Raw genomic sequence first — 14015 nt, 5'->3', positions numbered from 1 at the left:
TGGAAGGACGAGGAGAGGCCACACAACCACAATGCACCATGAAGGACACTGCTGGACTGGACCGGGGCATTTGCCCTGAGGCAGAACACAGGACAGGGGCGGGGGGCTTGCAGAACATTAACGGGAGAGTTGGGGGAAATCGCGTGGGCGCTAGGCCGTGACCCAGCTACTGCAGTCGGGGAGCAGAGACAACCTCTGTGTGCAGCCATACGTTTTTGCTTTGACTTAGTGTTGGGAGTATTTGTCACCGTTCAAAGTATTCAGCTTTTATTCTGTTCTTTTAATATGGCCGCACATGGAGACGCGTCCTACGCTGGTCACCAGCACAAGTAGCAACACGGCCTTCGCCAGAGAAGAGTGCACACCCACACACAAGGGAAACATCCCCTCGCTGACCGGAAGTGCCCCCGAGAACGAACAGCACTCAAAGAACCCCCCTCAGACCCGAAAGCTGCACGGCTTAAAAATCTTACTTACTTTTCTATTAAATCCAGTGTGACCCCAGGCACCAGACTAACGCATTTCTGCATGCAAAACCTGCAGAGAAAGGAGAGAAAGTGAGTCACACTGAGGGGGCATTTAACGGGAAATACAACAGTCCCCCAGGGACGTGAGGGCCTACAGGTGGGGGCGGGGGTTTCTTAATCCTGGCAGCTTTGAGATTTATGAAGAAAACCGGACTGCCAGCCTGTCAGTGGAGGGACAGAAACCCGACACAGGGTCCCTGGGGAGGGGCCCAGTAAGACAGGAAAGGGAGCGTCTGCCCAAAGAATGGACACACTGGCTTCTCTTTCCTTTATTCCTTCTTAAGAAAGCAAGCTGGGGAGGGTCGGCAGGATGAGCGAGCATGAACGACTTCCAGGCACACAAAGAAAAATGTGGGAAGAAACACAGAACAGTGAATTCCGTTCTATCACTTGGTTACCATGCACCTAACCGCATCACACTGAGACTGGACTGCAGTAGGTCACCCGGCCGGACAGCGAGTGCACTGCCGGGGGGCAGGGAGCCGCCCTCTGCCTCCCGCCCGGGCTGCCGACACGCAGCAGGGACGAAGCAACCACAGCACTGAGTAAGAAAGCAACTCGCAGCTTTTACTTGGAGAAATGTGAAACGTGAGATTATGCTCCAGCCACCCAGCAAGCACATGGCAGGCATGAACACCTGCAGGAAACACCTCCGTGCATCACTAGCTGGACACGGGAAGTGGAGGAAGGCCAGAGAAGGCCAGTGGGCCCACGGGGAGGGACACGTACAAGCACCAGGCCACGTTTGGGGAGATAAGGCGTGACACGTGCGAGGTGGCCGGGTAGGAAGGGTGACAGAGAGACAGGAGGGATGACAGCTGTGAAGACAGGTGGCTCCCAAGGGCGGCCTCCAGGGTGGGGGGATGTGGAGCTGGCTGCCGGCACCCCTGGGCACCAAGCCGGTCGGGCGCACCCCCTCTGGAAGCCAGGCCTCACCCGCCACTCGCCGCCAGCAGAAACGAAGTTATTTTCCTGGTCGTGGCTTCGGTAGTGGGGGCTCTCTTGTTCACAAACACAAGAAACAGGGACAGCCACACCTGCCGACGGAGGGACCGGCCCCTCTCAGCGGGCCCAGACGGCTCGTGGCCTCCGTGCTCCCTCTGGCCGGTAATTCCATGCCAAGCAAATCCTGTTTCCGCCACTTTCAGATGGCTCTACTCTCCCCACCCCCGGCCCCCCGTGCACCGTCGCCCCCGCGGCACCAGGGCGCACGCAGCACCCCTGCCCCCCACCGCCCCCCGTGCACCGCCGCCCCCGCGGTGCCAGGGCACACGCAGCACCCCTGCCCCCCACCGCCCCCCGCGCACCGCCGCCCCCGCGGCGCCAGGGCACACGCAGCACCCCTGCCCCCCACCGCCCCCCACGCACCACCGCCCCCGCGGCGCCAGGGCACACGCAGCACCCCTGCCCCCCACCGCCCCCCGCGCACCGCCGCCCCCGCGGCACCAGGGCACACGCAGTACCCCTGCCCCCCACCGCCCCCCGCGCACCGCCGCCCCCGCGGCGCCAGGGCACACACAGCACCCCTGCCCCCCACCGCCCCCCACGCACCACCGCCCCCGCGGCGCCAGGGCACACGCAGCACCCCTGGCGGGTTCAGGTAAATCAGAATCTCTTGGTGGATAAAGACGATCTTCAGGAAAGGCATTTTCCAGTCTAATTCTGGGTCCTATGCAAACGGTGCCACTTTGTCTTTTTATCTATAACGTACTTAACCACTGGCGCTTCTGCATTCCAGTGATGACAGGATAATTTGTATCAGACTAGTCCTTTTATCAATAATAATAATCAGCTCTGGACAAAACAGAAAAAACAGCCATGTAAAAGCTCCAAGAAGCAAACGGACGCAGGCAGAAACAGAAGGGACGTGGCCCTTACCCGAGCAACTCCGGGCCAGTCCGCCCCTACCCAGCGAGTCCCACGGGCACGCCCAATCCACACAGCATGCGGGGCAGGACTCAACCGGAAAGCGGCCACCTCCCCAGCTGAGCGTCTCCTGCGTCCCCGGCTGAGCGCTGCCCGGCTCGCGCGCGGGCCGAGACTCCCGGGCGCCCCGCGGAGACAGTAACCGGGAGGCTGCATTGAGCTGGTCACCACCTGCTCCCAGGGTGCGCACCGGCAGGGAGAGCCAGCCCACCCCATCAGGGGGCTCGATCACCCCTGGCCTCCCACTGACCAGGCTCCAGGGCTCAGAGCCCCACCCCAGCACTGAGAGCAAAGCCAGAGGACACCAGTGCTACCACCAAGCCGCCCGCAAGCGCAGAGCCAGACGCTCCGCGGACTTTCTTGTTGAAGCTCCCACAGCAGAGTCTCCTCTCTAAAATCAAGAAGAAAAACAGGTAATAAAAGCAGATCCAGGGTTGGCCAGATTTTATTTTTGGTCTTGGCCCGCAGGATGCCAGCAGCACCCTGACCCCAACTGTGATGACCAAAGATGTCCCCCAGTGCTGCTGAATGTCCCCTCAGGAGCAGAATCACTACAGTCGAGAGACGCAGCCCTACGCCAAACACCAGGTATCTCTCACATTTTCCAGAACAGTCCTCTGCTTCCACTCCTGCCTGCCCTGCCTACCCCTCTACCCAGCAGCCAGGGCAAGCCTTTTAAGAGGTAATGTTACGAAAAATGTTGAAATAAGTCATTCCATCTGCCTAAAACCCTCCAGAGGCCTCCTGCCTCTCAGAACGAAATGCCGAGTCCTCACCTAGGCCTACCACGGAAGGCCCTGCAGGCCCTGACCACTGCTCTGACTTCACTTCCTCATGCTTACCCTTGCTCGCCCTGCTCCATTCACCCTGACACTTGCTGTCCCTCCAACACACCAAGCAGAGACTGCCTCAGGGCCTTTGCACTTGCTATTCCCATGGCCGGCAGTATCCTTGCCCCAGAAAACTAAGATTTACTCCTTTATTTTATCTAGATTTCGACCTCCTCTACCAGCCTAAGGAAAACAACACTTCCATTGTCTATCCCCTCTGCTTTTTAACACTAGCATTTCTCACTCCCTAATGTTTTATCACATAGCTGTTTGTATCTCGTCTTTACCACGGAAGGTAAGTTCAGGGGGTAAAAGGACTTCTCTCATCTTGTTCATCACTACAACCCCAGTGCCTAGGATGGTGCCCGGCGCACAGTTCCGTTACCTGATAAGTAAACTTAAGTGACTGAATACGGTATGAGATTGATGTTGTAGTTTTTATGGGTTTCTAATATTTCACCTATATTCTTGTTTTCCTGTCACTCTTGAAAGCAAGTAGCTTCAAGATTTTATGAAAAACAAGTTAATGTTTAAAAAAACCCAGCTCTGTAACCTCATAAACTATCATGTAACTGCTCGATGTTGTGTCTGAGAATGGAAAGACATTAAATATATTCAACTGTATTTTAAATTTTGTTTACTGTTTTCCTTGCCATATGAAACTTAAAATCTGTGTTTAATAAAACCTATCACTGCCTTTATGGCTTTTTAATTGTCACAGCTGGTCATTTTCCCAGTACTTTTGTGAGTTTTCCTTTTCACATCTGAGTCTTCGTTATGTTTGGAATTTATTTTATGTTAAGAGGGAGGGATTTAAAAACTTCAAATGGTGATACTGTGCCCCAAATTCTAGATACTGAGCAATTCATTCCTTTTCCAAATTATACATTCTGATACATACAGATTCTGTTTCTGTAACATCTCTATTCTTTTCCATTGGCGTGAAAGTCCACACACTCATTTCAACTGTACCTTCAAAATGCACTGGTAACTGGTAGGACAAGTCTTCTTTCACAAATCTGCTTTTTTTTTTTTTTTTAATTTTCATGGCCATTCTCAAACATTTGTTCTTCCAGCTGACTTTTAAAATCAATTTGTCAATATTGTGTTGAATTTATGGTTTAATTTAGGGAGAACTTATAAGCTTAATTTACTGGGTCTCACCATGGAATCATGTGGCCAAGTCCTCCTTTTATTCAATTTCCTTTCATTTCAATCAGTAAAGTTTTATGGGATTTTAATATCTATGCATGCAGTGCGTTCTGAGCCAGCTCATGTTCCTGTCATTGTCTGTTACTGTCGCTGTTACAAATCAGATTCCCTTCCTTCCTAGTATCTACTTGCTGGCTATTTTTAATATATAGAAAAGGGAACACGTTTTAAACAATTATTGTGAAAAATACCATATGTGAAAAGCATAAAACGTGGATGTGAGCTTGAGCAATAATAAAGTCAGTACAACCAGTACCCAGATGAAGAAATGGTGCACCCACAGTCCCCATAGCCCCGTGGGCCCCAGGCGCCTGCCGCGCCCTCAGGACGCAGGGCTCGCCCGCGGTGCTGTCCGCACGTGCACTCGCTCAACAGCGCCCACTGCTGGTAGTTTTCCCATGTGTTTTAACTTTGTTTTTTGCAAAGCTGAGGTTCAGATCACACACAAATAATGCAACTTTGCCTTCTCCTTAGAAGATGTACATGTTGATTTCTCATCTAAATATGATACTGACTCACGTTTCCAGAACAATGTGTTGGAGGAACCAGGGTCCGTCCACGCCCTCCTCTGGGTTCTAATTGCACCGACGGAGACACAGAGATGCGAGCAGCTGGTGTGGAAGAGACTCTCACACAAAGCAAGTAGCTTCTATTTTTGTTACAAGTTTTTATTAAAATTCATTTTTAATTTTATCAAATAATGTTTTTCACCCATTAATATGATGAATCACGTTAACAGGCGGCCTAATGTTAAGTCGTCAAAGCCGTCCTGGAATGGATCTCACGGCAGAAGTTCACTCTTCCCCTCCTGCACCGCAGGGTCCTAGTCGCTAACAGTTTATTCTGAACTCAACGGTAGCGGCTGTGTGTGTGTGTGCGTGCCTGCACACCTATGTGTGCAAGTGCGGTATGTTATACGTGTGTGCCTCTGTGCATCTGCATGTGTGAGCCTGTGTGCATGCCCGTGTGCACACGTGTGTAAGTGTGTACGTGTCTGTGTTGCTGTGTGCATGAGCCTGTGTGTGACTGTGCGTGCAGGTACATGCACATGCCTGTGTGTACATGTCTGTGTTGCTGTGTGACTCTGTGTGCGCACATGCCATGTGTCACGGCTGGTGCCCCCGCCATGGTAACCTCTGGAACGGGACACAGAAGCGTGCCCGTGAAGTGTGCTGTGTGCTCACACGCTGCTGTTACCATCTGCTCCCTTCTGTATTTCAAGAACAATTACCTGTATGTTGAATCTTCATTCTTCTATTTGTCATGCTTCTTATTTTTTATTGCTTTCCATTTCCTGCAACACCTATTCACTGGTACCTGATTTTAAGGTCACTTAAATTTTAGAATTAAATTTTACTTCTTAAACCTTTTCCTTCCCTTTTCTAGTTCTCTTTTCAACTTGATGTGTTATTTTGTCATCTTAATATTTATCTTTTTGTTCCACAGAGATGATTTTTATATAATTTCATGGAAGGCACAAGGCACATGCTGCCTCCTCTGCCCAGAGACAGGACAGCTTCTGATTAGTCACAGGTCCCTTCTGGCCACAGCCGAGGCCATGCGGAAGAGGGGACACAGAGTGGGGGCACTTCTCAGGAAGACCAAACACTGGACAGAGGGTGGGCACTTTTGGCTCCATGCAGGACCTCCACCCTCCAGGAGGCGGGGAGGGGGCTGGAGACTGAGCACCAGAAAAACTGTGGAAGCAGGAGACGGGAGAGCTTCCAAGTTCAGGACACCAGTGCTTCCTGGAGGGTGGCGCACCTCGGCCCTCCCCAATGAGCAGGAGCCCCGCTCCTCTAAAAGACGTGCCTCTTGGAGGTCTTGCTCTCAGCGCTCCGTGCCGCCCCGCACGCGGCCTGCCCCTGGTCACAGCTGGGTGACAAAGGAAGGACCTGTGGAGCTCAGGCCCACGGCGGGCTGTTGTTCAAGTCTGACATGCGTTCTGGGTTCTGACCAGAGGTTGTGCTTGGCAGGAGAGATGGGCCGGGCACTGTCTTCACGGGCAGCACATGGCACCTCTCGGAGCCCCCGACCTAGATGCCAGGGAGCTTTCATGTTCCGGACTGTTTGCTCCGAGGCCTCCCCGACAAGAAGCACCCTGCCAGAGACGGGGAGCTTTGAATATTCCCTTCTTAAAAGGAACTTGGGGGGGCGCCTGGGTGGCTCAGTCGTTAAGCGTCTGCCTTCGGCTCAGGTCGTGATCCCAGGGTCCTGGGATCAAGCCCCACATCGGGCTCCCTGCTCCGCGGGAAGCCTGCTTCTCCCTCTCCTACTCCCCCTGCTTGTGTTCCCTCTCTCGCTGTGTCTCTCTGTGTCAAATAAATAAATAAAATCTTTAAAAAAAAAAAAAAAAAGGAACTTGGGGGGACAGCTCAAAGGAGCAATAAACACACTTAAATCAAGCACATTCTTCGGCATTTCATTTTATCCAGCAGGTTTCAAAAAACAGGACCCCACATGAAACCAGTGTCCACCACCTAGTATTTGTAACTAAATTAAAAATCTGCCATTTGGTATCATTAGGTCCTAATTTACTAACTTTAAATAGCTGCCCTTCTAAAGATACAGAGCGGCTTCCTCTCCTGAGGGGCGTCCAGGCTGGGAACGAGGACAAGACGCTATTTCGGGGCTGCCCTGCTTCCGAAGCAAGGCCGCTGAAAACAAAGCAGATTATTCCATCAATCAGAGGAGCACGACACCCCTTCATCTGAGCTTTCTGCCCTGCCAGTGAGCTGACCCCGACGGTCTCCTGGCCGCAGCCCTGGGGCCAGACACTGGCGGGGGGACCCCTGTGCCCCCAGAAGTACCCGCCCGGTGTGCGAGCCTGGCCCGCCATCGGATGCAGCTTGCAAGGGATCAGTGTGAACTTCGCAAGGGTTCTGTCTTTTTAGTTTGTAAGAGATTAAAATGTCAATACAATTGTGGTTAAAAGGAAAATGTCTTTAAAAAAAATGCATAAATATTTGGGGGTAAACATCATAATGTCTGTAATTTATTAAAAATAGTCATAAACACAAAACAATGAAGCAAATAACAATTGTAAAATTTGTAAAATTGGGGTGATGACCACACGGGGATTCATTTCATTATTCTCTCCACCACTCTTCAGGACGGCTGGAAATTACCTGTAATAAAGAGTCAACAGAGGAAGAGACGGAGAGTCCGTACACACCTCCCGCACCGATGAGTCAACAGCAGGAGAACATTTCAGGGAAGATCTAATTGTTCAAAACCTTAGCACTGTGTTTCCATTTCTGAAGACTGTCAAATGCCTAGGGAGGCCCCCGCCTCTCCCACCTCAGCTCGCCCCTGTGCTCCCGAGCAGCTGGTTTGACCAGGAGGCCAGACCGCACAAGGTTACAAAAGCAGAAAACCAAACTCCTTCCTAAAAAGCCAACCTCGTCCATGCAGGTGGCTCTCACAACCAACAACCAAAGGAAGGAGACAGAAGGCACACAACAAGCTTCAGTGGAACTCTCCCACACGGTCTGGAGCCCGTTCCCATAGGTGCCCCCTGGCGAACTTAGAACCCAGCTCGCTGGAGGCCTCTCCAGATTCCCCAGGCTCCTCGGCCTGGTTCAGATCTTACCCGAGAATCAAGAAAGACCACCACCCACCGCCAGAGATGGGAAGTGAGCAGACACCAACCCGCCCAGAGGAAGCCGGCTGAGTCAGGAAGGGGCCACCTCGGAGGACAGGCCCGGGGGCCCCACAAGAGCCCCGCTGCACAGCCGATTTAGGAGGCTTCTTCCTATGCCCTGGGAAACTGGCCAGCAATGCAGAGAGTGAGTGAAGGGACGCTGGCTGTGGCTGCGATCCCCTGGGAGCCCCAGCACTCGAGCATCAGGAGAACGTGGCACTGGGGGCCGAGAGGGAAGGTTTTCCACGAAATGCACCTGTTTGTGTTCATACACAGCAGCTGAGCCTTATTCATCTTTGTCTAGGATAAAGGGTGGCCTGTGGCAGATGCATAAAATTAAATGTAAGTAAACATGAAGGGATTTTTTCCATCCAAGAACCAGACATTTAAATTACAATCATCTACCATGTTTATTCTTAGCCTATTTCTTTCGGGCCCTCTGACGTGCTCTTTATGTATTAAGAAGCTATGCCCTTGACCCTGGTCTGTCCTCTGCATCCAAAAGTCACTCTCGGGCCCGTCGGGGCCTGTGTCCACAGCGCGGAGGAGGAACAGGCTGCTCCACCTCGTAAGGACGGGAGGGCGCTGCGCAGCACCAGGCTCCTTCCCACTTACCATCCCAGGCACAGCTTCCCAAGAGCTGACCCTATTTAAACTCACAAGCCTCTGCTACGCCGAGGCAAGCGGGGCTCGCGAGCTTCACAGGCAGCTCTCGCATGGATCACTTTAGAGTCAGTCAGTCCCTATTACGGGGACTGAAACTGACGTCACTGCAGAACTCTGAAATCGCTGCACGTCTGGTGGCCCCACGCCAGGCTTGGTCTACTCCTGAACAAGTGACAGAAGAAACGGGCTGGAAGGAATTTTAAACAGGACTGGAGACCAGGGCAGGATGCGCACTACCTTAGCTCCTCCTGTAAGCGAGCCCAACACAAGCCCTCCAGTGCTTGTCACAGAGGCCTGACCGAGGCCCATGCATCTGAATTTCCCTCTTCCCTAAACCGAAACGCCTGTCCCCGTAACGACCGCTGGGGGCAGGTCAGAAGCCTGTCCCCTGGGCTGTCCAGGCCCGGGCAGCGCGGAGCCGCTCTCCAGATTTCTGCTGCAGGCAAGGCTGCTCCACGTCTCATAGGGAACGCCAAACTTCCCAGGTGCTGCCGAGCTCCCAGCTGAGACTGCGCAGGGCAAAATTTACTCCTCAAATACCCACAGGTAGGAGCCTTTTTTGAGTAAGGCCCCTGTATTTTAAATCTGCCAAGTTCTTCCCATTAAAAAAATGTGAATACTTTCCAGCAGCACCATGTTTAGCTATGGGGAGGGGTGCACGGTGTGGGGACGAGGGAAAGCAGTTGTGGCTTCACGGCGGGAGCCCTGAGCTGACCAGCGGCGACGTGACAACAAACTGCAGGGTGCTCCTCCAGCAGGCGCACACCTCCCACCTCCCCAGGGGCGCACACCTCCCCGATGGGTGCACACCTCCCACCTCCCCAGGGGCGCACACCTCCCACCTCCCCAGGGGCGCACACCTCCCCGACGGGCGCACACCTCCCACCTCCCCAGGGGCGCGCACCTCCCCGGCGGGCGCACACCTCCCACCTCCCCAGGGGCGCGCACCTCCCAAGGGGCACACACCTCCCCGGCAGGCGCACACCTCCCACCTCCCCAGCGGGCGCACACCTCCCACCTCCCCGGCGGGCGCACACCTCCCACCTCCCCAGGGGCGCACACCTCCCCGACGGGCGCACACCTCCCACCTCCCCAGGGGCGCGCACCTCCCCGACGGGCGCACACCTCCCACCTCCCCAGGGGCGTGCACCTCCCCAGCGGGCGCACACCTCCCACCTCCCCAGGGGCGCACACCTCCCCGACGGGCGCACACCTCCCACCTCCCCAGGGGCGTGCACCTCCCCAGGGGCACACACCTCCCACCTCCCCAGGGGCGCACACCTCCCACCTCCCCAGGGGCGCACACCTCCCACCTCCCCAGGGGCGCGCACCTCCCCAGGGGCACACACCTCCCGGTGGGCGCACACCTCCCACCTCCCCAGGGGCGCGCACCTCCCCAGGGGCACACACCTCCCTGGCGGGCGCACACCTCCCACCTCCCCAGGGGCGCACACCTCCCCGGTGGGCGCACACCTCCCCAGCAGGCGCACACCTCCCACCTCCCCGGCGGGCGCACACCTCCCCAGGGGCGCACACCTCCCACCTCCCCAGGGGCGCACACCTCCCACCTCCCCAGGGGCGCACACCTCCCCAGGGGTGCACACCTCCCCGGCGGGCGCACACCTCCCCAGGGGCGCACAGGGCCCCAGTGGGCACACACCGCTCCAGCAAGGACTACAGGACCGGGGCCACGACAGCACCACTTCCTCCAGGCTCCTGCGGCCCGCTCACCTGCTTGCCATTATCATCCCCGTTCCCAGGGGAGAAGGCTGAGGTTCAGAAGGTCCTGAAATCACCCACCAGCTGGTTGGCTGACCTGAGCGCCCTCCTCCAGACCCACATGCAACGCGTGCCCACGTGGGCCAAGGCGACTGGATCCAAACTCAAAAATAGCACTCACGGATTCCTCGTGTCCAACACATCACTTCAGACCGCATCAGGGAAAGCCGGACAAACAAGGAAAGAGGACGACGGTGGCATCTTGTGACAGAGGACCCTGGGCTGCATGAGGGAGGCCAACGGCCAGGCTGGGAGCTGCCGGGAGGGCCGATGGGGCCCGAGGCTGCACAGAGGCAGCAGAACCAGGAAAGAAAGGGAAAGTGTGCCCATCCCGTTTGTCTTTGCCAAGAGCTGTGCAGGACACCACATCCCGAGTCCCTTCCCGGCCGGGATCCCAGCTGATAACACATCCCGAGTCCCTTCCTGGCCGGGATCCCAGCTGACATGCCAGCTGGTCAACAGCTGTGCACCAGGCTGCACACCACGGTCGACACAACTCCTCTGGACTGACAGCGCAGTGGGTTTCGTGTCTGTATTTAAGGTGAATCCCTCAACACTACAGAGCTCTCCCCACATGCTGCCCTCCACGCGGGCCTCCAGTTGTACTCGAGGAAAGCAGAATGCCCAGAATATGTTTCCAAACATTAATAGCACCAACATGATTTTAATTTCTTGGGAGAGAAACATTTAACAATTAAGTGGACTGATAAGTACCAGATATTTCAGCTGTTTTATGAACCGTGAGTCTGTGCCTATTAACTTAATAGAAGCAGATGGACATGACGGTAATGCTGCTGGGGATGTGGGGGGGGTCAAGCCAGAGGCACGCGTCGCTTACACCAAACAGCGAGTTCTCTACAGCAGATAAGAGCCAGAGAGACAGCAGGCTGAGCCAAGGAAATGAAGTCCAGATGCCCCAGCCGCTTCTCCGCACTCGCGACCCTCAGAGCCACCTGGAAAACGTTCCGGGGGGCGACGGTGAGGAAGGGCGAGGGTGAGGAAGAGCGCTGCTGAGAAACTGAGCTCATTCCTGGCATTTGGGTAGCAAACAAATGAGATCGTGTCGATCTTCTAATGACCATCTCTGCGTAAACTGTGTCCCTCAACAGGCTGATACGTAATCTGTCCTCGAGCTCCTTAACCAGGGAGGCGGCTTGGGAATTATACCGAGGGTGGTCGCTGTGTCACACTTGCTGATTTCACCTATCGTGCTCCTGGTCCATGCTTTAGAGAGTGTTAGGTCAGTGGCCTGGGGACCTCACCCTCCAAACCTGCCCCACAGCTGTTCCCACAGGAACAGACGGACCCCACCATCAGGAAGGGGCAGCGTCTGAGCGCACAGGATTTCAAACTTCTGAAAATCCTGATTGCATCAGAATGCTCCCCCACCTTTTGCCACGCACGTACACGGAGGCACCGAGGAAGAATGAGTGAACACAGATGCTGCCCCTCTGACGAGTCTCCCTTCAGGGCAGCCAGAAAGCCAAGTGCGTGTCCGCTCACCACAAGACACAAGAGCGCCTGCTCTCCTGGTTGCAACGAGACACCAGACAAGCTGAGGACATCACGGTGTCCTGGGATCTAGCATCACTAACGTTTGTGCATAATTTTGGTATTTTTATAGGAAAAAGTTTACATCCATGAATGGAATGCCAGTTCATTGCAGAACACACATGCAAACAAGACTTCGAGCTGCTCTGCTTGGTCCTGCACGGTCACTCGGGCTGTGGCCTGGGCAGGGGCTGGCTGGTGGTGGCCATGGGGACGAAACGTGTGTCCCCATATAAATCCATGGCCCTGCTTTGTCCTGAGGTACGAGAACATGGCCCAAGCCACGGACAGCGGCCAGTACAAGGCTGGAACACCGCAGTCTGGTTCTTGCTGAAGATGACGGAGAGCAGCGCGTCGACCCACCTCACGAACTGCACACACTTCAGGTTTGAGCTCATATTTGCCTCCTTCCCTCAAGTCCTAATCTTGAGCGAACATTCTCTTCATCGTTTGCAGTATGTGGAGAAAAACCACCACAGGAACATTAAAACAGGAGAAAGGACACATTAAAAAGGTGTTATGTCTGTGATTTCTCTAACGGCTGCTTCCCAAAGAGCCGGGCAGGTCATGACCCCAGGAGGCACCAGGCACACAAGGGCCCCCGACTCTCCTGCTCCGGATGCCTGGGTCGCGCGTCCCACCTGGGAAGAATGTGCAGTTCTGGGAAGACCGTTCCCGTCATCCGAGGAAGGCTGATTTTCTGACGCCAATTTTCACCTGCCAGTAGAAACAGGATCCTAATAGCGACTCCCTACAGAAATGGCAGAGAAGTGGCTGGCCCTGACATCCTGGGGCACGGAAAAAGTGTGACTGTGTGGTTTTAAAAGTACATTGGCAATTTGATTAATCCATAGAGAAAATACAGTTTTCAGAGTTGTTACATGATCATCATACAAAAACTGCCAATGTTTATGGCACAAATGGCATCACGTTCTGTCTTTTCCCGGGTGGTAAACTGAACAATGAGTTAATATCTTAAGTTCCTACACAGTAAGCTACCCCCAGCCAGAGTACAGACCAAGCAAGGCCCTCCGCAGAAGAGAACTTACCTTTTCTTACACAGTTCCAAAGGCACTCCAGTGACGTGCCTGCCACGCCTGCAGGAGGCGCTCTCAGTGTAAAAACCAGACTCAGAGTCCAAGGTAAGCTTCTTTAGGACGTCACCATCCCACCCACAAAAATTAACTTAACATGGATCGAAGACCTAAATGTAACCCTCGGAAAGAAATACAGACATATACACCTTCACGACTTTGGAATATGACATCAAAAGTATAAATAACAAGAGAAAAAAAGCAGGTAAGATGGAGAACTATCAAGAAAGTGGACAGATGACCCACAGAATGGGAGAAAATATCTGCAAGTATGATTTGCAAAACATATGTCTAATACGGGTCTAGGATCTAGAATATATAAAGAGCCCCTACAACTCAACAAGAAAAAGGACAACACAGTGAAGAAGCATGCACAAGATCTGGAGAGATGCGTAACAACACAGGATCTCAAGGACGCAGGACGCGGGAGTGACTGTGCACTGCTGGTGAGGACGTGAAGCTGGGCAGCTGCCGGGGAAAAGTCTGGCAGTCCGTCAGGGAGCCACCATGTGATCAGAGTATCTGCACAAAGTAAAGAACACGTCCTCTCTGAAAATAAAAATAAGACTGCGTTGAAACGGCATTTCCACGTATGTGAGATGTGGGGCAGCATAAATTAGTCCAACATTTTGGTAAGAAGTTTGGCAACTGACATCACAGGCTCTACACTTTGACCTACTGACCCCGTTTTCCCAGAAATTATTCTAAGAAACAGTCCAAAAGAGGCAAAAGCTTGGTGGTACACTGTAAGGATGAACAGGGGGAAAACACCTGCAAATACTTGAGT

At 53.9% G+C, this 14015-nt stretch overlaps 1 protein-coding gene across 6 annotated transcripts in view; it reads right to left on the bottom strand.

Annotated features, from left to right (window-relative positions):
* RPTOR (regulatory associated protein of MTOR complex 1) overlaps positions 1-14015 on the bottom strand; it is a 335570-nt gene that overhangs the window by 145125 nt on the left and 176430 nt on the right. For 5 of the 6 annotated variants that reach the window (XM_078066239.1, XM_078066240.1, XM_078066235.1 and 2 more), the window contains one exon: positions 478-537. The exons of the other annotated variant lie outside the window; for it this stretch is intronic. In XM_078066239.1, coding sequence (XP_077922365.1) covers positions 478-537 — 60 coding nt within the window. The remainder of the gene's footprint in view (positions 1-477; positions 538-14015) is intronic. 6 annotated transcript variants of the gene reach the window in all.

The sequence above is a fragment of the Halichoerus grypus genome, chromosome 2, assembly GCF_964656455.1.
Source record: "Halichoerus grypus chromosome 2, mHalGry1.hap1.1, whole genome shotgun sequence".
Taxonomy (NCBI): Eukaryota; Metazoa; Chordata; class Mammalia; order Carnivora; family Phocidae; genus Halichoerus; species Halichoerus grypus.
This window is presented reverse-complemented; position numbering and strand designations above follow the sequence as displayed.